The sequence below is a fragment of the Vidua chalybeata genome, chromosome 5, assembly GCF_026979565.1.
Source record: "Vidua chalybeata isolate OUT-0048 chromosome 5, bVidCha1 merged haplotype, whole genome shotgun sequence".
In the NCBI taxonomy this organism is placed as follows: domain Eukaryota; kingdom Metazoa; phylum Chordata; class Aves; order Passeriformes; family Viduidae; genus Vidua; species Vidua chalybeata.
In genome coordinates, this window is record NC_071534.1 from 40,827,532 (window position 1) to 40,853,562 (window position 26,031).

The 26,031-nt window shown below is 35.2% G+C and overlaps 1 protein-coding gene across 3 annotated transcripts in view; it reads left to right on the forward strand.

Moving 5' to 3' along the window:
* The window catches only part of TAFA2 (TAFA chemokine like family member 2), a 183,992-nt gene that overhangs the window by 153,062 nt on the left and 4,899 nt on the right, over window positions 1–26,031 (forward strand). The window contains exons 3-5 of one of the 3 annotated variants that reach the window (XR_008431237.1): window positions 7,851–8,003; window positions 9,002–9,126; window positions 22,083–22,330. Coding sequence is in view for 2 of the 3 variants with exons in the window: in XM_053944211.1 (XP_053800186.1) it covers window positions 7,851–8,003; window positions 9,002–9,147 (299 nt within the window). In the remaining variant the exon portion in view is untranslated. Of the gene's footprint in view, window positions 1–7,850; window positions 8,004–9,001; window positions 9,149–22,082; window positions 22,331–26,031 lie in introns of those variants that run through there. The other 2 variants (XM_053944212.1, XM_053944211.1) reach the window with 2 other exon arrangements.

The following is a 26,031-nucleotide window of genomic DNA, read 5'->3' on the forward strand; positions in this document are numbered from 1 at the left end:
ACGTGCAGAGGCTTCTTCTGCTCCTCTTCCAGTGAGTGGACATATGCAGAGCTGGAAACTCCCACAATGATTGCTGCTTGTGATCTTGTCTCTGAATGTTTTGTGGTTTTGTGAACCTAGAGGTTACCCAATTTCAAAATTAAAAAGTCGGACCTAGGGAGGGCAACATTCTAGGCTGAGTAGGGTCATATGGAGAAGAGGAAATTATCCTTCAGGCGACCTGAAAATTGGTTTTGTTTTGAATTCCTGTTTCTTTGGCTAAAAGTTTGGTATGAAGTAATAATTTATAGCCATTGCCATAAAAAGGCACTGACTTTTCTGAGAGAGAGGAGGTAAGATTATTTAAGACAGGCTCACTCCTGCCAGAGGACTGATTGAATACAATTAGCCTCAGTAAGGCCAGGACATGGCTGTGGGCTCTCCATGTCCAAGAGATCCTACATGAAGTGCTCCATCTGTAGTTTTTGGTTTGTGAGAACATCTGGGACTATGCCAGTTTGCTACTTTATTCCAGTAAGTCTTTTCAATGCATGCATTTTGTTATGGGAATATCTGAGGCTAAATCTCACAGATTCATTAGTGAGCTCTTCTCAGGGGAATGCTTATATCGTAGTTTTTCCTTGATGTTTTTCCAAAAGGGAAAATGTCTTCCCATACAGATGGCTGTAAATGATGGCTGGCAGACAAACTGATGGATGAGATTTTTCTTTGGCACTGTGCAGAAGATTATGCTTGGCAATGTGACTGTGGCAAACCATTCATTAGTTCAGGTTTTAAAGGCTACCGGAGATGCTGTGTGCATAAGTGTTGTCATATGAACTCTGCTCATCATCCTTCACCCAAGTGGACTAATTGGGTTAATTGAGGGGTAGAGGAGCTGGGCCAGGATCTGCAGAATAAACACTTATCAAGAATGACTCTTGTTGTTTTAAAATGATTCTCTCAGGAGAGAAAACATCATGTTCAATCCAAGAAGCCTGGGAGGAGCTGCAGTTAGATGTATTTTCTCTGTGTGTGTTGCCTACAAGTGGCACTGCGAAATATTCCAAGCAATCAACCATGGTTTTTTTAGCAATTCACCTGAGAACCTATCTCAAGATGCAAGAGACATCAGAGTAAAAGAGAAATGAAAAACAATGCTGTACTTTTAACCTAAAATTGATTCTCCACTGGTGTAAGTAGAGCATACTCTGTCTGAAATTTTCAGTGCCCAAAGTGAATAAGTGATTTTAATAACTGCAGCTGAGGTACAAAGCATGGGAGTGTGAATACAGTAAATAGGACCTGTCAATAAGGTGTGTTTGTAGGGTTTTCATAAATAATTGTGTGGGCATATATAATATATACACTGATGAGGGTTATCTCTCAGTTGCCTCTTCTCAAAGCTGAACAGGCCCAGCTCCTCCAGCCTTTCTTTGTAAGAAAGATGCTCCAGTCCCTTAATCCTGTTTCTATGACCCACTCCAGGAGCTCTTGCACTGAGGAGCCCAGAACTGGACACAGCACTCCAGATGGGCCTCACTGGGGTGGAGTAGAGGAGCAGGATCACCTCCCTCAACTTGGCAATGCACCCCAAGATACCATTGGCCTTCTTGGCCACAAGGAAACACCACTGGCTCCTGATAGCTTGTATTATATACAATGTATATAAGTATCTGGAGGGAGGTTGTCAAAAGGACAGAGCCCCACTGTGGTCCCTTCCAACCTTACCCATTCTATGACTCTGTAAGAGTGTAGAAGACAATAGCACAAAATTAGTATTTTTGTCCTGCTGTTACTATAGTACAACCCCATGTGTCATCTGAAAATAAAGCAACATGAATGCCTTTCCTGAGATGCACCACAACTGTGTCATGCCTCATTGTCACCACTGAGGACACAGGAATTACTGCTGTGTCTGTAATTGATTTTTCTGTTCACTTGCCAAACAAGGAAAAAAAAATAAAACAGCAAAGAAAAATAAGAACACGAAGTAAGTTTTTAAAAAATAAAAAAAGCTTTGTTTTTGATGATTTTCCCAATTTAAAAAATATTCTAAGATTTTCAAACCAATTTGAAATGTGCAAAATAAAATTAAAAAGAAAACCCTTGTGGATACAATTCTCTTTGATTTTGTTTTATTTAATAATCTTAATTCACCATAGTTTTCACATGTCTAGACTATATATCATCATTTGCTCAATCATTGTAAGAGGTGCTGCATATTCAATCATATCAGAATAAATATCTCAGTTGCAAATCCAGATGTCATCTTTATTGGAAAAAGCAAAAATTACTCTGTCATCGACATTCTGGTCTAAAAACCACCTATCCAAAAACATTGAGTTCAAAGGGTTTTGAATTTGATCTTTAAAGGTAATGTTCACTAAGGTTGCTGTTGATGTACATCTACCGGTGCTGCTTTGGGAGTAAGGCATCTTTTCCCGATGTTTGTGCTGCTAGTTCTCTCTTCAGCCCATGGAGCTGAAATGGAGTTGTTCTTTGTTTTATGTTCACAAAAGCAAGCTGAATGAAGCTTGTGTTCCCAAAATCTTGGTTGCTTTTTTTTCCCCAACTGCACTAATGACTGGTCAAATTAAGATTTAATCCTTAACAAAAACCGTCACATTGCTTGTGTCCTCACATCACAGAACTGCAGTAATATCAAACCATTGCTGGTAGAGTAGAAATAAACTACGTTCAAGTTTTTCTCTAACAGCTGTTACATGGATATTATAGAAAATATTGAAGAATGTTAAAATTAATTGAATGAAGAAATTAGATAGTGTATTTGTTTTCATATATCTTATTATGACATTTAAAGAGCAAGTTAGATGGAAATCAAGACTTGGCAATGGTTATATAAGATTTTGATTGCTTATAAATGGCAGCTACTAACACTTATTCAAATATTGAAAAAATGCAATAATATTGTGTGAGAGTGTGTGTTTTGTGTGTGTGAGGGAGATTTTGCAAGTTCGTTTGTATCCTTCCTCTCTACAGTGACACATTGAGACTGATATGACATACTGAAATTGCTGAAGTGTAGCAGAAAAATAGCCTACATTTGTTTTCCTTGTCAATCAGTATGAACAAAGCAAATAAACTATGTGAACAAGAAAACCCTCTTTCTTTTCCCTGGTCATTTAAGGGTGGGGCAGTGATCTAGAGCCTCTTCTGGAGAAAAGAGTATATTATAACCACTAATTTTATTTATTTTACCAATAACATCCAATCACATATTTGTTTGAATATTGTGGTATAGAATAGTGACTAATCACTTAGGGAAATGGATGAAGTGAGTTGACAATATCCTGAAATACTGTCTGTTTTACCTTACAGATGATAATTTAAAAGAGTCATTACATTATAATCATTAATGTGGATATGCTTTACATGGATACAAAGTGCACATGTACCTACTTTGAAAAACTGGGTTACTGTAGTATTTCATATGGGACATCTTCCTGATCATACCCAAGATGACAAAAAGTCTAAAATGTATAAAATATTAGATGCAATTTGGATTGAGACTCACGACTAAATGGAATTTCCATTCTTCTATTTATTGTTGATGCTTCTTTTCTCACCTATAGCATAGACTCAAACAAACAAAGCTTTGCAGGTTTTAAATAGTGTCTGTGACCTCAGAAAAATTACCTGAAATAGAATAAAATAAGATACATTTATTTCATGTAAGATTTCAGAGCTGCAGTTCTTGCAAGTTGATATAAGAACTGATTTCTGCAGGAGTTAATCAGGTATCTGTGGTTGCCAGATCCTTTCTCTTCCTTTGGCTGAAAATGCTTCTCACTGGTCTCTGCACCCAGTTGTAGGAGCTAAACTGGTAGAGAACTAACCCTAAAAGAAAGGAAATTTTTCTTACAGTCCAAATTCCTGGCTTACCATTTTCACTATGAAATGACAGTGTTCATGCAAGCAGGGGATGAAAGAATGCTGGACAAGAAACAAGGGATCTTCTTTTGCTTCCAGTAGCTCTTAGTCATTAGATGGATTTAACTGTATCACCCAGCTGTGCTGGTGTCTTTGCAGAGAGCTTTTAATAGAGCCTTTATGATTTTTTTTCTCAGCTATTTATATGTGGCTGCTGCAATGATGGGGATCCTGAAGACAGAAACATAACAAAGCTGTGCCTTTATTTTGTTTAGTTCTTGGCAACATGATTTCTTCCTCTTTGTTAATGGACAGTGTATGCGTTGATCTGTGAAACTTTCAGGAAAGATCCGAATGACTGAGCAGATGGGTAACAGAATTGAACATCAGTGTTTAAGTGTTGAGACTAGGAAAAGGTGCTATTCAGAAGATTTTCTTGATTTAATACAAGATTTGCATTCTTAGACAACATATCTTATACTCATATTTTTACGTTGAATTACAAAATAACAGTCTTGAGTAGTAACTTCCATTCTTCCCTGGAGCAATCATCCCACAGAAGTAGAGGGTAAGGGTTATAACTTAGAGCCAGTTGCACTGTGCCAATGTGACTGAAATTTTATTCACCTGAAGGAATGAATTTAATTGCTGTGAAGGAACAAGAAAAGTTTTATCTAAAATGAAGACTAGCAATTGTATAGTTTTATTTTTTCCAGCAACATGATTCTGATCACTGAAGTTTCTGGTTCTGATTTATGAGATAGGTAGTGATGATTTCACTACATGAAAAATATCTGTAAAAGTGGCAGGTTAATTACAGGATATGCCATTAATGGGTGATATATGGTTATTCCTGTTTTCCAAGCTCCACTCTCATGATACAGTGTTCTGTATCTTCTGGAACATGATTAATATGTATATTATGTTATGTACAATCATCAGGAAAACTTTGCAACCTGTACACATAGAGATCTCTGAGTCTTTTTTCTTCAGTCCCTCTCCACACTGATTGCAGGAAGGACTGCTTGCATTAGCAGCAAATGAAATACTGTTTGCAGTGGTTTTGAATAACTAATTTCTGTGAGATTACAGAAATGACTTTCGGTTCTTCAAATAATTTCTGCAAAGCAAGCAGCCTACTTTGAAATCTGTACTGGGATGAAAAGAAACAAAACCAAAATGTGAATCTCTCAAAGTACCATCCTCCTTTTGTGGAATGATCTAGTGGCTTAATAAGTTTAATTTGTTTTAGGTTGTGGGGAATCCTTTATCTACTGTATAGAAGCTTTAATTTCACACAAATGTGACAGAACCTGTACTTAGTGCACTGGAACTTAATTATTTGATAGCATAAGGACCTGAAATCCCTAGTATTCCTCTCAAGGAATTATCATGGCATTTTCTAGATGGCAAATAGAAACTAGAGGATGGTTAGCCTAATTTCTCAGTGTTTGAAATATCTTTGTAAATTTTTCTAAGATGGTTTTGCTTTATACCCATAAAATTTCAAAGCATCTTTATTAAAGATTCTCCAAACACTATTGATAGTATGTGGCTATTTTTTATTCTCTTTTATTTTTCATATGTATTTTCACCCTTTGAAATGCTTTTCTGTATTGTATGTGAATAAGACTGTTTCATTTCATTGCACTCTTTTTCCATAAAAGTCTTAAAATGCCTGATTTTCTCCTACTAATTACTAAAAAGGAGGCTTTCAAAATTTTTGTTTCAGTGTGAAAATTTCCCTCACAGAATTTTACAATAGCTCTTTTAACTGGCTTCCATTCCTGATGGCTACTTTTGTACGTTGTACTTTGTTTTCCCTTAGTGGTTGTATTACAGCATTTGTGTGAAGACAGTAAAGCAGTATAAAGTTACATGATAGGAGAGTTAGGACACAAAATTTCAGGATCAATGATATACAGAATACAAATTAAAACTGATATAGTGAAAAAGTAAGTAGTAATCCTATCACTAAATTTACTTTCTTTTGTAGATTCAGTGTCTAAGTTTTTTTTTATGTATCTTTCATAAAATACAATTTAGTGAATTTGTGTTAGGATGAGTGGGTATAAGGAATGTAATTTCTATCAAAATTAAAGTTAATATGAACTTGCAAAAGCAGGATGTGTTTGTACTACTATATATTATACATACCCAATATATCCTAGGATAATTTTTGTCCTATTCACAAATAAAGAACTTTACAAGTATTTTATTAAGAAAAAAATGAATGTATTTATTTAAATTGCTTTATTGGCATGTATACCACAGGAATTGTTTGGAAAAGAATTAAAAGTAATTTTTGGGGCAGCCTGTGCTAGTAGCTGTAAAAATATTTGCTCAATGTCTTTAAAGGTATAAAATAGAGATTGCCAAGTCCAGGCAGATAGTATTACTTTCCTCATCCTCTATTGAATTAAAAATTACAATAAGAAAGTGAAGAAAATCAGTGTTTGTGCATAAAGAGATTTTTTTTCCTCCTAGGTTTTTGATTTAAATGTAACATTTCAGCATATCAAAATATATTGGATCATGGGTTAATTGCTTGCATTGTGTTATATCATTTCAGCCGTAGCACAGCATGATGTGGTTGAGTATAATCAAACTTGACACGGTACAACACATTGAGTGATGACAAAGACCACCGACTGTTCACTGGAATTTGTTATACTGAAAAATGCATAGTTCCCCAATGAAATGTTGAGAGTTTGTGTTTTGTTGATGAAGGCCCAGAGTCTAATTGCTATCTGCGGGTTTTATCTCTACGAAATTCATGGGGTCTGTTGCCTACATCAAGTTTTGTCCCTTACTCAAGCCTTTTAGGAGCTGACAATGTGAAATAACAATGGAGTGAATGCAGACATCAATGCTGGGCTCTTTTCCTTGTAGAAGCTCTTGTTTATTTTTTGACATTAGGGATATTAAAGGTATCTGAAACATTCAGTACACAGCCTTTGCATAAAGCACACAAAAATTTAAATAGCAGCAGAACTAAGGGACACATATTGCTTCACATAATTATTATTCCTGCCCATACAAGGTTGTAGGTCAATATCAGCTAAAGTTCAGATTTTTTTCTCTCTTTCTTCTGATGGTAATGAACTACCCCCAGGAATACCTGGCCTTGTATAAGCAACTACTGAAAGTTCAAGTAAAACATTTTCCAAACTCCAGATCCTTTGGTAACTGGCTGCTGAACCAGAAATGGTATTTTTGTAGCTCTCCTTGTACCAAATTGGTCATCTCTTGCAGTATGGTTCTGGTAATCAGCTAGAGCAGCATGAATGGAAGTGATAGGTAGAGATATGGAATTATGAGGATTGTCCTGTTGTCTCCCTTCTTTGAAAGATTTGGGTCCCCATGTTCCCAAGCTAACTTTGCAGTGCCAGGCAGAAAAATTTAAAGTGTAATTCCTTAGTAGATTTTATTTCTGGATTTCTTTTGAGTGTTTTGCCTGTATCCTGCCAGTTGTTCTCTGTCTACCTGTAGGAAGGTTTTGGAATACCATATCCAAGTCTCTTCTGGGCATAAAGTCTGGAGACATGGATTGTGAAAACATATATATGTATGGGTATTTTAGCATTTATATACTTTCATTTCAAAGTTTCTCCCATAGGGAAAAAGAAAAAAAATATTGGTAGAGGTACAAAGCTGTTTATGGGAGTCCAGAAATTAATGTATTTTCTAGGTTAGTTTTATATTTCTGCTTCCCACTTCACTGGAACAGACCCATATGCAGCCTTGTTCAACAGTTCTTTAGCCAGGGTTTTCTGCCTGAGATAGTTATACTATGTTTGGAAAAGAGATCAACTCCCCATTCTAGTGTTAATACCATTGTAATTCTTATTTCATGTGTGGCAGATTGCCTTACAGAGCCAAGTTTAATGCATTTCTAATTAGAAAAAAAGTCCAAATGAAACAATATGATGTTACTTCTCAAAGATATCAAATTGTTCATCTTCTTTTTTTCACAGCTCACCATGTTAAAACTGGGACCTGTGAAGTGGTGGCACTTCACAGATGCTGCAATAAGAATAAGATAGAAGAAAGATCACAGACAGTGAAGTGTTCCTGCTTCCCTGGGCAGGTAGCAGGTACCACCCGGGCAGCTCCTTCTTGCGTTGATGGTGCGACTCCTTCTATTGCTTCCTTTCTTTGTGTTCCTGTTTTTGCTGGCTTAAGGTCATTAATGAGACCCACTCCATTACAGTTTACTATTTAAAATAAGAGTAGGAAAGCTTCTGCATTTTGAAAGGGGTGTCCAAAGTGAATGGGAGGAAGATGGAAAAATTAATTATTTGCTATTGCTCTGTAGAAATGCTAAACAAAATTATTAGATGCCAGCAAAAGAGGCCTCTTGAGAGGCTAAATTTGATCTAACTAAATGAGGACTCTTGGAGTTGTATTTTATTCACTTAATTAAAAGTATTTATTTTATTCACTTAATTAAAAGTATTTATGCAAAACCTACATAAGCATATAATTTTCATGTGCTACAGTTTTACATCTTATTTATATATTTATCTAACTGGAAAGAAATGAGCAAACGAACAGAACACAGTTTTGTCTGATTTTTAATCTTTTTAGACCTACTCTATTATTCCTATTCACAGTGCAATATTAGTGTCTTACTTAGCAATTCTGGTATAGTTCATATGTTTTATTTGGGAAAATACTAGATGATTTTTCACATCTCTTTCTTTGAAAGAATGGCAGGATTCACCCTTTACATGATCTCTTTAATGTTGATATGTTGTTGGCTGTCAGAGAAGCTGTAAATATGTAATCATTGGGGAATAAATTTAATCAAACTATGCTAGGCTATATTATAGACCAAGCAAAAGAAGAGATTTTACTTAAAACTTTGAAATCTGCCTGAGCAAGATAAAAATGAGGTTGGGAAGAAATGCTATGAAGAGATTGACTTTGAAGCACATAGCACCTTTTGCAAATTGGAAACCTAATTTCTTCTGAAGGTTCTGTGGTGGCTGAAAATCACAGACTAGCTGTTAGCTGACATGTTTCTCATATTTTCCTGGAAAATAAAATAAATGTTGCAGTGTAATGGCATCTTAAAGTGTCCATTTCAACAAAATACAAACACATTTGTTTTCTTCTCTTGTAGCTTCAATAGTGGAGCAGAAATGGTGGTGCCACATGCAACCATGTCTTGAAGGGGAGGAATGTAAAGTTCTTCCAGATCGTAAGGGATGGAGCTGTTCCTCTGGGAATAAAGTGAAAACAACTAGGGTAGGTATGATACCAACCTGACATGTTACCAAGTAAAAAAAAAGAAAGGTGCACAGGAAATTGGGTGCACAAAGAAGACCTAAGTTGAGAAGACTAAAGAAGCATGGGAAGAGAGTTGTACTGGGATTGGACTTCCTGGTCCCTCACACTTTTCTCAGCATACTTTTCAATTGTTTGAACATAGTAAGCTGTATGCCAGACCTTCTCAGGTAAGCACTGGGGATAGTAGAGTTGATCCCTTCAACTAACAGTAATGATCAAATGCATTATAATCTAATATGTATTTCTCTCTGAAATCAGTTGCACTATGTCTGTACACTTTGCTAAACTCTTCATTCAAAGGATAGGAAACCAGCATTTTTTAAAGTTACATGGAATTGCCACATTTCTACATAGAAACTGAGCATGGTAAGCATTTGATGTGTCATTACAGCGTTATTTGGTTCTTTCCGTCTTGTATAACTGTGATTTGCTAAAAAATTTTGACAGAGTTTCAGGGAGTTCCTTTCTTCCACTTGACACTTTTCATATTATTGGTTCAAATTTATATTAACAGAAATATATTTAAAGGTCATTATATACAATGCCTGACAACAAAGTAAACATGCTCTCAACTTGGCATTTTAGTGACTAACAAAAACAGAATAAAAAATATTCTTCAGATAAGCATTAAACACACAAACTTCCTGAAATTATGGCATTGTATCTTGTCAGGGTCAACACAATTCTTCATCAACATACAAAAGATGAAAATGTACTCTGAAGACACATATGCATGTGTTTAAATCTAAACACCTTCCCCCCTGCACTCCAGCACACCTACCCATGACTGACTTTTCTTTTATGTATTTAATAGTTTGTAGTGTCAGGCCATAATATGCTAGATTGGTGTTTACTCTAAACAAGTGTTTAAGTATCTATGTAATTTTATTGAAATATTCCTTACATAGGCACTAAATTTCTGATACACATCGTCTGTGGTGAAACACAGCATGCACTGACTGAATTATATTCCTTCTGTTCCACAGAGAACTCTATATGTCTCAGTTTCTGTATTTATAAGTCTCCAAAACATGTTGACATTCTTTGAAGGGAGGATGCTTCCTAAATGTTTGCTTTACAGTTCCCTTCCTGAATCCACTTTTACATGTGTTTCTTCTTCTGCTGGAATGCTGCCCACACTTAACTTTGTACATGCCAATACAAATCTGATTATATGCATGTGAAATGTATGTGCATATAGAATAAAATCAAAAGGAACAAGATAGGTGTCTAATAATAGAAAAAGAAATAGAATTGTGTGTGTTTTGACATTTTTCCTGGTTACTACTACATGACACTATAAGTATTACAGAATACTTGCCATTTTATATGTATTTTATATGTATGGAGAGGGTTTAACAAATGGTAAGTAAAATGTGGACCTGGATTATATTTCTGTAGGAAAAAAAGAGGTCACAAAAGGGGGAAAATCAAGTATGATTGCTTTGATGAGATTTCTTCTTAAAAGTTTATCAGAATATAGGTTTCTCTGCATTGGTTGAGGTTATGAATTTTTTTCCACTGTTAGGGATCTAAAGAAACCCAAGGCTCTTGTCCTCAGGAGCTTATACCTTTGTTGTTGTTAGAATTTTAGGTCTATCTTTTTGCAGCAGCTGGAATTTTCTTGTTCTCTGTGGTGGGGGCAATCCTCAGGACTCATTTCATAGCTCTTCTATAATGCTTTGGAAAAGCCAGTCCTTTTCTATATTTGCTGTTATAAGCACTGATTCAGTAAAATGGCTACCATAACCTGCAAGAGACCTAGCACCACTGAAAGGGAAATACTAGTCACCTTAAATCCCTGCTATTTGTTCTGCCTTCCAGTTTGTCCAGATTCTGTATGTTTTCCTCCTTTTCCTTTCATTTCCCACACAGCTGCAAGGCTACTCTGAGCCAATGGCAAACTTCAATTCAAATTTCTGACTGCAAGTTGATGTAAGTCATTGAAACCAGGTCAGTGACAGGTGAATGAAGGTCTGTCTTTCAAATACAGTGACCTGTGATCTTAAGAGACATCATTCTGATAGTCAGTAAAATATATATTGCTATTGAAAATATGTGTGGTTCTTTGTGTTAACAGAGTAGCTCATTATCAAAGGGCAAGTACTTTTCCCTAATATGTAGTCACTACCATATTTTTTGTAGCTCCTCTTTCTGCTCCCCAAGGTCTATATAAATAAAAGGAAAAAAATTCTAAATTGCTCTTTTTTTCCAAAATTCCTCCCCTTTTCTTTTGAGAAAAATGAAAAATAACTGTACAGAGAGCCAGTATTAAGAAGTTAAGAATAAGTTTCTGATTTGTCAAATGAAATAATCCATGTGTGATTATCATGTATAATGTAAAAGTGTAAAGAAACAAAGGGAATGAAACAGCTTGGGTGATTTAAGTAAATTACAGAAAAACCTTCTCAAGGCTTTCCCAAAAGGCCAAAAAAAAGTTTGTCTTCACCTCCAAACATTTTCTGTAAGTTTGCCTTCTTCATGTGCTAAAATCATCACCCAATTACCTGCTGAAATACTATCTTCTATAGGGTACCAAACTGAAAAGTAGCACCTACATTTCCACATCTTTATCTATTACTAGTTAACCTTTATGTTAGAAATAAAAACAGTAGAGGAAGGAGGTATTTTGCTTGTCCACCTCTGTTTGCATATTTATTCTCATATTGTAAAAAAATTATGATACTGACTTCCTAGTTATGGTATTAATCACTAAGGAAAATATAGTTATGGTATTAGTCACTAAGCAAAAAAGGCCAGATTAAAAATGGCAGAAAACTAATTGATTTTTATAAATGTGGTCTACTTGAGGTTTTGAATTGTGTTCAGTTATATAGATCTAAAAAGGTCATACATGAATAATGAATTAGAAGTACTCAGAATTCAAATGTTAAGAAATCTAATTTGGAAATTTTTTACCTTTAGAATACAAAACCAGGTATTGTTTTTCTAATTTGTTTGCATATTAGTGGGAAAAGGCTGATATTAAGAATTAACCATAGAAAATAACTGAATACTGGGAAAAAATGTGTATGAAAAAGATGAGTACTGATTGTGCTGATTTAGAATTGGCTATTTTGGGTCTATGTACCCTGCAGGAGAAGAAGGGAGAAAAAGCCAATGACAACTTAGGTAAATCAGTGAATTTTTTGACATCATACAAAAAAATATGGGCTTGTGTTCCCAGTCATAATACCACAACAAAAGAGGATGTTCATGAATACATTAGGAGAATTATGAGAGGATTATGAGCAAAACAGTGAAAAATCCTTTTTTGTAATTTTTTTTTTTTACATTTGAAGTACTCTTTCTTCTACAGCATCTCTCTAATATAATTATTCTAGTTCCAGAAGTTCTCCTTCTTGTTTTCTTTTTTTTTTTTTTTTAGTTTCCTTTCTCTTCTTGCAATACAGGAAAGGGTCTGTATTAAAAAAAAAAGTAATTTTTCCATCAGTTGAAAAATATGTTATTATGTATAAAACTGAGAATGACATTTTAAAAATTCTCTAAGTTTATATCATACAGACAAGCCCTTTACAATGACTGAAAACTAATGTTTTGCAGTCAGATAACAGCTGAAGAAAAAGAATTTATTTATCTTAGTTATGGGGTATATTCCACATTAGAAGTCTCTCTCTGGATAGGCCTTTTCCCTGGGCAGATCTAGATGACAGGCTTCATTTGTATTTTTAAGAAGAGTACATTGCCTGCGATCTTTATGATACAGGCAGGCTTTAGGTAAAGTGCCCCAGTGCCTCCTGGGGTCCCAGTTCTCCAGGCGTCCACCCTGGGACTAGCTTGGAACATGTCATGGCTCTTGAGCAGCTCAAAAACCTCTGTGTCTTTCCTGCAGAATTTAGAGAAAAAGAACAAAGTAAAGTGGTGTATCCTGGGTCTCATCTTGAGATTCTGGAAGTGGAACATGGCTGAAGAAGTGTGAGCTTGCTCTAGGCAGTGGGAGAGTGTTTCCAGGCTGATATTTTATGAACATGCAGAGAAATATGCATTGGTATTTTTCATGAGGAAAAGTATAGAAAAACATAGGCTATTTCAGTTGAAAGGGACCTACAATGATCATCACATCAGGCAACCTGACCAATTCAGGCCTGATCAAATTAAAACAACTGAATAACAACATTGTCAAAATGTCTCTTAAACACTGATAGGCTTGGACACCTCTCTAGGAAGCCTGTTCCAATGTTTCACCATCATCTTGGTAAAGAAAAGCTTTCTAATGTTCAGTCTAAACCCTCCCTGGTGCAGTGTTGAACCATTGCACAGTAATTGAATGGTACCTTGTCCTCAGGCTTTTAGTTTGATTTGGTAGAACTGCCTGTGGAATGAGGCAGAGTTTAACATTAAATTGTGGTTAAATTATATGGGGTAGAATTTACTGGACTTTGCTTGGGGTATCTCTAGAGTGAGATAACTAGCCCAAGCTCTAGACTGTCTTTTTACTTTTAGATGGAGTTGTTCAGTTCCAGAGGACAATTGATTTTGTTCTAAGTCTGATGAACTGTCTTCTGGAGGTGCTTATGTTTATCAAATAATCTGGAGGAAAGCTACCATGACTAACTTAGCCTCTAATGATAGATATTTAATGTTGAATAGGAAGCAGCTGGCTTAGATAATTTAGTAACTTTGATGTGGTCTATCAGAAGGAAGATGACCATAAAGACCCATTCATTCTTTGTCAGTTTGGGAAGCTTTAGATTTTGACCACTATGAAATGCAATATAATATATTAAGAGTTTAAAAAATACGCATATTCTGAAGATACAAATCAGCAACTCATACTATGATGAGCAACATGTCCAGTATCTACTACTCGCTAAAAATTTGCAACAGTGCATGTTTTAGAATTGTTGGTGTAATACTGATACTAATAATATAAATTAACAACAGAAGAAATCAGATACAGAGTAGATATTGATTATTAACTCTTGAAAATATCTAGAAAAATGAAAGTGAGTAATATTTTCCTATAAACAAGGGAAATAAATATTTTTAGCCAGGTTGTAAAGGGTTATCATTTGGAAGTGAGCATTCAGCTTCTGGAATAGCTGAGCACCTACACTTTTAAGATGGGCTGAAGGAACTGCAATGTGGAGGAAAGCAAACTGCGAAACAGAAAGAAATCAATACCTAGTATATTACTATGTAACTATATGCCAAACCAATATCAGAAATAGAGTACTGTAATAAAATAAAATAAATATTACAAGGGTAGAGGGAAATAAAAGAGAAATATTACAGAGCCAAAAAGAAATCCATAGTGAGTACATTTATCTACATTCCAAATCCAAATCTGTATTCCATAGCAATACCAGAGACAGACAACTAGTGTGGAAAGAACAGAAATATTGCCAGGATGGTAAGAAATCCATAATCAAACTGAGAGTGTCTATACCTTACAAAACAATATAGGAGAGAGCCTGAACTCAGTTGTTTGAAATAGTCCAATTTATCTAATTTTACATTATAGCTTCCAGAATTTAAAGGAAATTCAAAATTGAATAAGATCCTTGGAAAATGAGAAAATATACTGCCCAAACACACCAACTGGCTTCATTTGAAGCCAAACTGTGTTCAGTATGTGCATCCCACTGCTCTCAATCAATGCATTTTTGTTGCTATCTAGAAATACTGTTTACATTTTTACCCTATCTCCTCTTTCTCACTTGCAGATGCTGGGTTGTTTCTATATTAATTACAGCTAGTGAAAGGAGAGACAGTAATTTTATTTATGTTTCAATTTATAAAATATGCTGTTCATAACCCTTTCAGCATCAGGAGTGGAAGGACCCCTGTTTGGTACCGTTACATTTTGGTAAGCTACTCAGATTCCCAGTATCAAGAGGCAGCATAAAGTGGTGACTCAACTGCTAGCAGTGCTGTCATAACCGCTGCTTGAGTAAGACAACATAACACAAGAGAGCTAAAATTTGTCCCTGGTTATAAAAGGAGAATGGCATTTTTCTTGTAACTGAGCCTTACCTAGTATTAGCAAAGCAGCAATGTTAGTTGTTGGTCTGTACTTCTCCACACAAGCAACATATCCATAGGTTCTTTAAGTGTTACTGTTTTTTTCTGCCAAAGTTAAATATGTGGTAGCTTCTTCGTTCAGGTGTTTGTCCCTCTTCCTCCTCCAGGCTTTTCAAAAACAGCAGTAGTAATGATATGGAATTAGGAAAAGCAGAAATTCATCATCTAAATACAATGTATAGGCTATTCCAGGATGTTTCTGATAGGCAGAATGTATGGTAGTTGTGGTCAGTGAGTGCTAAGAAAGCAGTGTATGTCTCACATGACATGTTTTACAGTGTAAAACTACTACTAACTTACATGATATTAAAAAAAATTGTCTTTTGACCACTGAGAAATGCGAAATAATTGTAGGATGGATCAATGATCTGCCATGTATCAGGTACAGGAAGTGCTTTTCCTACTATTATGTAAGGGGTTTTATAATTGAAGAAAACACCTCACTGTAAAACTACTTTGTTCCTCTGCCTCACTTCAGAGCCCCTGTAAAGACTCCTCAGCTCCTACTTTAATTTCAAATGAAGATTTATTGGAATAATGTACATATATACAGTGACCAGCAATACCTGGAGGTTCATAAAAATGATGTGATTACAATATAAGTGAGTGCACAAAGTGTAGCAAAATATTACCCATGGAAAAGAGTGATTGCATTTGTGACAGCCTCTTTGTTGCTATGGTATCTCTTTCCATGCCTTTGGCTAATCTGTCACTAGGAGAAATTTGCAGCTGTCTCAGCATGTTTCTCATTGCTAACTCAGAGACCACTGTATTTAATCTGTCATTGAAATAGCAGTAAGTGGTATGCACATATTTTCTAAGAATAAATACAAGTTTTAGGGGACAAATAAGCTGGTAATGGAAACACAATGACATTTTCTAGGTTCAAGCTGGATTTCTGTATTAATCAATAATTATTGTTTTGATCTAGCACCACAGTTCTTTCATTTTGAAGCTTTGTATTTTTTGTAGGGCATCTAAACACTAGTCTTTTGGGACACTTGGGCATTTTGATGGAAATAGTCAGCATGCCAGCCAACGCATGTTAAAATTTATTAGTATTGAGGGCTCTACAATTTACTGATTTTTCTAAAAATAGCTTTTATATACTAAATTTGCTTTAATGTGAAGTCAGTGTGCCTAGTTCTATCCTATGTAAAATTGTGAATCTCCATTTGGCAGGAGTCTAGGCCTACAGCTTGCTGATGTTCCTTTGTGCTCATAGAAATCTAGACACGTCATGGTCTTTTCCCCAAAAGCAAATGTACTCTGAAATATCTGCAAAAGAGCAATTATGGAATAAAGGATTAAAGGAAGAAGTGTTGTGGTGTGAATTCTGTAAACAAAGTCATAGACTTTGTCAGTAAAACTTGTTGGGCCAGTGAGGATAATCCAAGCATTCAAATTCCAGGACATTTTCAGTTTCAAATTTTGTTTAGTTCTGTTCTGACTTCGAGTCCTATGGATACCGAAATGAAGAACAAAAGTGAGTAACATCAAAAGAGAGAGAATGGATTAAAGGAAATATTCACGGGTACAGATCTTTTGAAAAGAGGGAGGCTAATTATATATTACCTTGTTGTATCTCCTTGTGAATACACTGAGTATGGTCTCAAGCTATTCAGAAAGGGCAATATAATATTTTTTTTTGTAATTGGATACACTGTAGAAATAATGAGAAATGAAATGTTTTGCAATCCCTTCATCACACTCACAGCATAGTAGTATATGCTGTAGTTTATGCATTTTTGTCAGGGAATAGTTTTTCGAAGGTAAGACTGCAGCTAGGATGCATTGTAAAGCACCATTTTATCTTCTCCAGAACCTGAATTGACAGAATTACGCTGAAATCAAAGGAAACTATCCAATATTTAAAAAAAAATGCAAATAGATTTCAACTGCATGTCATTAATTACTAATCAGTGATTTTTGCAATCATTACTTTCTTCTGTGTGCAAGTCCTCCAATTCGTCTGTCCAGCCAAGATGTTTTCTGCCTTTGTCCCAAAAGATTCAACTTGTGATTTACTTTTTTTTATTCTTCTGCCTTGTCCTTTGCTGGCATGTTTGAGATATTGACTTCATGTCTGAAGAATAATTTTCTGCTTCTGTGATGGAAAATAAGAACAAGTTCTTAAAGCTGTTTGTTAATGACTGGTTTTCTTCAATTCATTCACCCCATGAATTTCCACTTTTACAGTGTCCTGACACCAAAATCAAAGGTGTTTCCACTTCCATTTGCAGCTTCATTCTGCCAGTCGCTTTGCCATTCACAGCTGTGCAAGAAGGACTCTTTGAATATCTAGTAGTCTTTTTAAATTTTCTTGGAAAATTTTTGTCAGCTTCTAATAGCTCAGAAATTCCTGTACAAGATGATATTCAAATGCCAGTATCATGTGAGTCATGCTGGAATGGTCTAAAACTAGCGCTTCTGTTTTGTCTCACCCTCCTTTTTAGTCTGTAGGGGCTTCTTTGGATCATTTCTGCAAGTCAGAAATGATATATTTCTGGTCAGAGGGACCAGGGTATTCTGAAACCATAGCTGCAGGCAGAATTTTTTCCTCTTTCCCTGGGTATTTGGCACAGGCTTCACAAAATCTGCATTACTGCTTAGTGGCAGAATTGTATGAGGGAGTGGAAAACTGGGTCTCAATTGTTCAAAAGGTAATGTTTTCATTTCTTCAAAATAACATAGTTTTCTTGAGGTATTCCCTTACTCATTAGGCCTAATTATAGAAAACATCAGAAACATCCCCTTGGTGCAGCTCTGCTTTTCTGCCTTATAGGGAAGGAAATGAATAATAATTGCTATGAAGAGGAGAATCAGACATACAGAGCATTCTGAGCCTACAGAGTCACTGTTGGAGGAGTGAACAACTCAAACCAATTGAAATCAGATTACTCAGACATTATTCCATTGCATAGCAAAGTGAGCATGGTTGTAAATCTGAACTATTTCTCCCTAAGATTAATGAAGATAGTCCTATCTCTTGTGAAAACTCTTCTAAACAAAGAAAAATTTCAGGTAGGAATAAGCGGAAGATTGCTGCCTATGACTAAATTAATAAAGAAGACAAGCAACATAGAGTTAATTTCAATGAGAATTTCAAAATTGCTCATTTTTTTAATGACTTGTAGTTTACTCCTTCTATCACCCTGGTGAACACCAACTCAATTTCAGGAAAGACACTACTACTTTGTGTAGAGAAAAGACTCCAAAGGACTTTCCATGTTCTATAAAACGGACTTTGAGCTTTCTTCTACTGCATTATTAGAACACACAGATGATCCCTTACATCTTACAGTCCTGATTATCATCCATTGCCTTCCATATCTGCAGCAATAAATGCCATAGAATTCTGAAGTCCAGATTCTGGGTGAAGCTACAAAATATCCAGTCCACCAGAGTTTATTTGTATGATGAAACCTATAAAATTATGTTGGCAAGACCAAACAAAAGTTTGTCTCCAGTTTACGAAGATCAATGGGTTATCAAGGAAACAATGGATTGTGTCTAATCAACATGTATCTACAAACTCACTAGTAATATATCTGAGAATTTTAATAGAGCTGTAGTTTTGTCTCTTCAGATTGAGGAATGTCAGAAGATAAATTACTGATGCCAGCCAGAAGAACTTGTTTCTTCATCCTGAATTCTAACTTTGTGGCTTAGGAACACGTTCCTGCCAAAGGAGGACCAAAGGACTGTATCTCTGCTCATGCTGTTTCTAATTCAGGCAAATGCATTCCAAAATCCGATTAGTTGTTCTAGAAATTGGAGATCTCTCTATCCTGATTCCTTGTCACCTTTTCAGAGTGACCTTGGAAAATGCAAATTTCTCATCTTCAAATCATCATTCCAATTCCACTTGCTAATAATTCTTATTCCTCATCTGCAAAGAACAAAAAAGAAGCAGAAGACTTTCTTCTAGAATGCAACTTGACAAATTTGAAGCCTATTTCTTGGAAAGCCAATCACTATTTCAAAGGTCAATCAGGAAATTGCCAGAATCCTTTTTCTTTCTTGAAACCTTAAATCACATCATTGGTACTTACATTCCTGAAACTTGAAGGCAACAACCTCTTGTGAGCCTTTTGGTCTTTCCTTCACTGCTTGAGATTTTACAATTTCAGAGTCTAATTGCAATTAGCTACTTTGATTCATTCATACTTTGTCTTAGGTCACGTTCTATTTAGATAAGATAATAAGAAAATGCATATATGAAGACAACTGGACAGGTTCTATAAGAAAGACAATTTAAGTTGAATGCCACAGTAGGTTCTTAGTTGAAACTCCTAGCTTTCATTTTTAGCTTTGACAGAATACTTCTTTTCTGTGTACTGTGAAGTTCAAAAATAGTATCTAGGTGATCCTAAGTACAGAGATGTTAACAAGGTGTTGTAAATTTCACCTGGATGTCTCCATAATGCTCAAGGAAGAAAACATTTACTTTTTAAACTGACAGTACTTGGTCTTTTCATCTTTGACCAAGATGACTACAACTATTGGGAATCAGAAACCATAATCTTGACTATGTCTTAGTGAAAGAGACTTTATGTGTTGTTTTCCTGGGCAATGAGAAATCCTTATTGTTTAATAATGACAGCCTCTGGGTGAAAAGCCATGTCTTCCTTTTCCACAGTTCTATTAGGACTTGAGAAAAGATATCAGAGATTCTTCTGAAATCCTCCAAATCTGCCACCTTTCTTCTCTTTCTTCTCTTTCTTCTCATCTGTATTGGAGTGATGGCATGATGGGTACTCGTACAGGAGAAGGTTAAAATTAGATTTCCTGAAATTAATTTTACATTCTCTGAAAGGGTACCCACTACTCTGTCAGTACCCATTTTTAAGCCAAAATTTCTCCAAGCACAGAAAAGTCTTTTCTTCATGTGGAAATTCTAAATGGATGAAAAGAGAAAGGAAAATGATTGAAGGGGTTCAAGTTGATGACTGATTCATTGTTTTTAAGTATTTTTTTCCTTCCTAGATATTGGTTCTGCTGTTTTCTAACTTGTTTTTTAGTTGTCTTATATTCCCTCAGCTATGGCAGTATTCCTGGAGTAGTGGAAGCTGGTAAGCAAGTGGGGAAAAAATCACCAGAGGAATCTCTGAAGCTTGGGACAAAGGCAGAAAACACATCAGTACTGCACTAACAGAACAGCAGGTATTCTTATAGAGAAGATAAAATTACAGGTAAGGAAACAATTTACATTTCTATTTTGAACTTATCCAAATGACTTACTACTCTCCATTCAAAATATCAGAAAAAACTCTACAGCATAAAATTTGAAGAAGAAAAAGATCTCAAATTTGATTAACTTAGACTACCTGATTTTTTTAGTGGGGATAATTGGAAGTTCAGTCTGACCCCATTTCTGGAAAAATATAATAAAATATGAAAATCCTTTGTGCCTATTAGACAGTTTAGAACCTCAGTCTAGTTTTAAAACAAGGCTGGGTTTGAGTTTTTTTTTAATTTGCTTTGCTTTTTTTGTATTTAGAATGTAAACACAGAAAGCTGCTTGTTATAGGTTTTCCTTTCCAATAAAAACAAAGTGCAGCCTTTTCTATAGGTAAGTGAAGTCAGATAAAGTCAAACACAGAAGAACTCTGTTCCCATCTCTCCACTTCCACTTACTTCCTGACAGTTGGAAGGGTAACATGATTCTTTATTATGCTTCAGTTTCCTCATATGTTGAAAGGAAAGAGGTTGTTTTTATCTTCCATTTGGGATGATTAGGCAGGATAAGTGGTGTAGAAGAGAAAAAAATTGCATTTCTGTAATTAATTGTCTTGCAGTCTTTTATGCCGCCATGCTGCAGTCCCAATATGGAGTTGTGAGCACCATAAAAACCTCAAGAGGATATATCCTTGTCTGAATTGCTGCAGTTATTATCTGTTACAGAAACTAAAAGAAGGTTTTTGCTTAAGTCTTATTATAACATAAAACTTTTGTGTGTAAATGAAACATTGTATTACATTGAAATAATTCTACCATAAACTCTGTTCTCTACCGATTTACAGAAACATTGAGAAAAGTAGGGTATGTTCAATACAGTGACATAACCTTTTGGAAGACAGTAATAATGAGTACATAGGAAGGACTAATGAATTGGATTTAGATGTAACTCATATATCTTCATCAGCTATTCACTATCATAATTGTCCCAGTGAGTTGTACCAATTAATTTTATTTTGTAAACTATCCAGTTCAAGGAAATATGAATACAGGACCATATTAATCGGTTTCATAGTATTCAAATATGTAGAGATTTTATTTAAGCAAGAAATTTTTGAAGTTTTGAGTTTAATCTTGTATATTTTCAATGATCTGCAACGTGATATTTAATTTAAAAGGGTCAAGAAAATAAAAGAAGAAAACTTAAAGAAATTTACGTGATCTTTTGAAATGTGTAATGTGTCTTCTGTTATTTTATAGTGTTTCCTGTAACCTTCTAATTTTTTGGTTTTTTTTTCTTTAAACATATATGAGAACACACTAAAAGCTTTCATTTTGAAGGAATTGTCTTCTGACTTCATGACTCCTTTCTGTATCACAGGTCTATGTAGGAACTTATTCTCAAAGAACTCAATTACTGTTTTGTCAGACTTAAATTTTGCTAATATACTTTTAGAAATGAGTGTAATCGATCAGTTTCTATTGCTTTTTGGTTTGAATTTGAGTATGTTTGGGTATTTTAAAGACCATACACTTGTCCTAAGAGAATTTTCTCTGATACTGAAATGTTTTAACCTGTCATTTTGTATTTTTCCTTGTAAGTTTAAAAAATATTCCAACTACCCCAGTTTTGTTTTCTGTAACTAATTTCATAACAGTGTAGTACTTGACATGTGTTTGTTTCTTAGGCAAACGTGTAAATCTCTTCAAGTCCGAATGGAGAAGTAGAGAAAGGAGGTTTCTGCTGTGCCTGATGACAATTTTTGTTTTTTCCACACACAAAAAATATTCTGGCTCCACGTTGGAGCACTAGTTGTGATGAATCCTAGTCTTGGTCGGATTCTAAGGAAGGGCCAGAACGTTCGTTGAGGAATAAAGAGTCAAACCACTCCAGAAAATGTGTTCCAGCCCCGGTTTATTACTCACAGAGCAGCAGGTGTGTACAAATACAGGTTTACATAGTATTTACAGGAATTGTTGTACCTTACTCCTCATTGCAGTTGCTTAGTTTACTGCGGACATTAAAGACTTGTGGCTCATTCGGGCAGAGTTTCTGGAGGGTGGTTGAAGAGATTCTGTCTGTGCTACTAAGCAGCCTCAGAGTGTTACTTAGGTGCTTCTGGGAGCCCTAAAATATCTTTACACTCTTGACTTTCAAAGATAGACCCAGTTGGTAAGCTTAAGTTACTCTCATGGAAAAACAGCAGATGCTCTTGGAATAGAAATTCATCTTAATACATCCAGTCTGGTATGGCATCTTTAGTTGAAAGCTCAGTATCACATACTGAATTACTTAAATTTAATAAAAAACTAAGAATTGGGTATTTCCATTACATTCCTAAGATGGGCTAGAAGTTTTGTCTATCTATCTTAAAATTGTGTTAAAGATGAAGACCTTTATCATTTACAGGAACATATGCCATGCTCTGAGGTATTTTTCCATTACCTACTTTACTAGTCCTACCCTTCAAACTATTTGAAGTAAGTGGAAAGATTGCTTTACATGGGAAAGATTTCCAAAGACTTTTAGTTTCAATTAAATTTTTTAACACTGATTGTCTAGATCTTCACTTTGCCACCAAAAATTTCCTGTTGAAATCCTTAAGAGCAGTGGGAAATAAAGGGGTACAGTTATATTTCAAATGGCATTGCATGAAATGAGTTTTCAGAATGTTGTCTCTCTATAATGGAAGTCCTAAGCACAGGAACTATCACAAGTGCAGTTCCGATTATGCAATAGAAATATGAAAGAATGATAAGGTTTCAGAATCCCATGGTTATCAAAGACCAAAGAACCTTTTGAATCATGTCCTGGGAAATACTCTTTTTAATTAATAAAATGAGCTAGTCATAGCTCCTGAAGGACAAGCATGAGGATCTAGAATTCTAAATTGCTTAACAGGCTTGGGAACATGTTTAGATTAATACTTTTCATACTGCAGTGCCTAAAATCAAACTAAGGGAACAATTTGAAGCTCTTGAGTTCTTAAATAAAAAGTTAGGTAGGGTCAAAATTTTATAAACAGGAATGAAACATTTGATGTCTTGAAAAAGTATCTTCCAATACATAACCTCCTCTAAAGGTAATTGAATCCATGTAGTTATCATTAAACATCTGTTTTCCAGACTGCTCACAAGTGACTCAAATTTTGCCTTTTGTCATTAGCCCAGTCAAAGAGCTGTTTGTAATACTAAAATAAGGGCCTGTGTCCTCATTAATGGTTCTCTCTTGCAGTTCCCTTGAAATGTGCTTGAGTCACCTTCATTTCTCATGCTTTTGAAATGGTTCCTCCTGCCTCCAGAAACCCAGTTTTCTAGCAATAAAGACCCAAATCCACATCTACCTACTGTAAAGGGTCTATACACATACGAGCCCTGTTCCAGAAAGGTCCTTAACATCTTTTTGTCCACTTTTCCCAATTCATTGGAACATAACTTACATGATTTTCCATCTGTGAGGAAATTGTGAACCTGTCTTTTGTTAACATTTGCAAAGTACTTTGGATTATCACTGGTACTAGAACAGAAGCATTTTCCAAGCTTACAAGTTGAACTGTTTCAGTGAATGAACATGCACAAGTGGCAATGCAAGCTGTCATTTGCTTTCACAAGCCATGTATGAATGATGGTGCATGGCAAACACACTGTATGGATTTTAAAGTTCCAGGAAATAGTGTGCTTCCATCTGTTCAAAAGATCAATTTCCAAACTCAACCACATTCTCAGAGGGCATGAGTAGAACAAATGCACTGGCAGATGTTTGTTTCTGGTTATATGGGCCCTTCTGTTTCTACACTGTGGTATTTATATTAAGTTCTTCCTACCACAAAAAATTTATTTATGTTAGAGAAAAAAAATGACTGATATAGCCCTCCTGAGTTCATTCCTTTTTAGCAAAGGTTTGCTAAAGAATCACTTTGTTAATAATTTTATTAATTTTCTGTGGTATTTTGCATACAGTATAAGAAAGGATACCACAATAACAAAATGGACAGGAATATATTGCATACAAACAAGGGCTGTTTTGGTATGGGATCTCTGTCTTTTCTCCAGGACTTGGAGGACAATCCATTGAAGGCATTTCTTCAAGGCATTCCTTATGGCTTTTGTAATTTCCTTGAATAAATTTGTGAGACCCCTTTTATTTTTCCTTGAAATCCCCATACCATTTTTGTTTCCCACAGGCTTTTAATATTTTAGAGAAAAATGGAAGGGGTGCCAAGTCAACTTTGTCTCATGAAATTACGCTTGGCTCAGGGTGAGCTACTAATTGCTTTCACAAAAAGTAATTTCCTTTCTGTGTCTTGCATATCTCAAGAAAAAAAGAAAAGAAAAGAAAAAGACAGCCTGAGTATGCTTAGATGACATGACCTATGATCACACACAATCCTATATGATCGATGGAACAGTTCTAATTAAAAAGAAAAAAATCCTCTATTAAGTACTTTCTGTTTCTTTGGAGAAAACCCAGAACAGAGGGTGCATCCATTCCATGTGGAGTTATCTGTCAAGGCAAGAACCATTGGCTTAAAAATTTTACCTTTTCTGCATTTGCATTGATACATAGTCCTGTCTTCCCTCCAACTCTCCTCACACACTAGTCTCTTCTTTACTGTGCATGATAGAAAAGAGAGAGAAATAAATTGCAAGGGGACATATAAAAAGGCAAGTTGCTAACTTTCAAGTGCTTGACTTTGCAAACTTTAGTCCATTTTCAATATGGATTTCGTGCATGGTTTATGATAAACACAGAAAAAAATTCAAAAACCTGCCAGTCAAAAAATAGTAATGTACAAGTTGTGTTATGAAACTTTCCAGCACATGCTTCATTTCAATACACCATATATTGTTATCTATTTTATTCTAACTTTATTATATAATAATTAATTATGTGCCTAATTTTGGATGTAGAAGCTATTTTGTAGATAGCTAATGATTTCTGATATATTTGTTTCTCTGAAGAAACAGAAGACACTTACCATATCTAACTGGGGTTCTGTAACTTTTATGCTGAGGTGCCTGAATTTAGGGAGAAGTGCTTTACTATTCAGGGAATATTCTCTCAACCATTCTTTACGTCGTATAGTCTTGATTTTTCTTCTTTCCTCTTCTAAGGCAGAAGAAAGTCCTGAGTAAAAGTATCAGACTTAGTTTTTATTGAAAATCTATTCTAATGTAATAAACAATATTATCTGCTGTATTCATCCACTGTGTGGATTTCACAAATGAGGATATTTTGTGGTTGTCCAGAAAAATCTCTTGAGGCTGGTAGCTTTTCTAATGTGTTGTCATGAGATCTTTTAGTCTGTGATCCATTCTGCATTATCCTGGCAAAAAGACTTTACCTAAAGACTGAGTTTGTTCTGAACATTTAGTGAGCAGAATAAAGTGGAAATCTTCAGGTGCATTTAATTATATATTGTTGTGTTAAAATAAAACAAGTGAGTCCACATACAATTACAGCCAATTTACAGCAGTGACTCACTAATTTAAATTAAAAAGCCTGCAACTGCAGAGTAATTATGCTTTAATTGCATATTTAGGATAAGAAAATGAAGATCATCTAATGCGGTGTATTTATCATATAGCAACTATGTGAGAAAATTTATTAGTATAAAGAGAGTAATTGCATCCCAA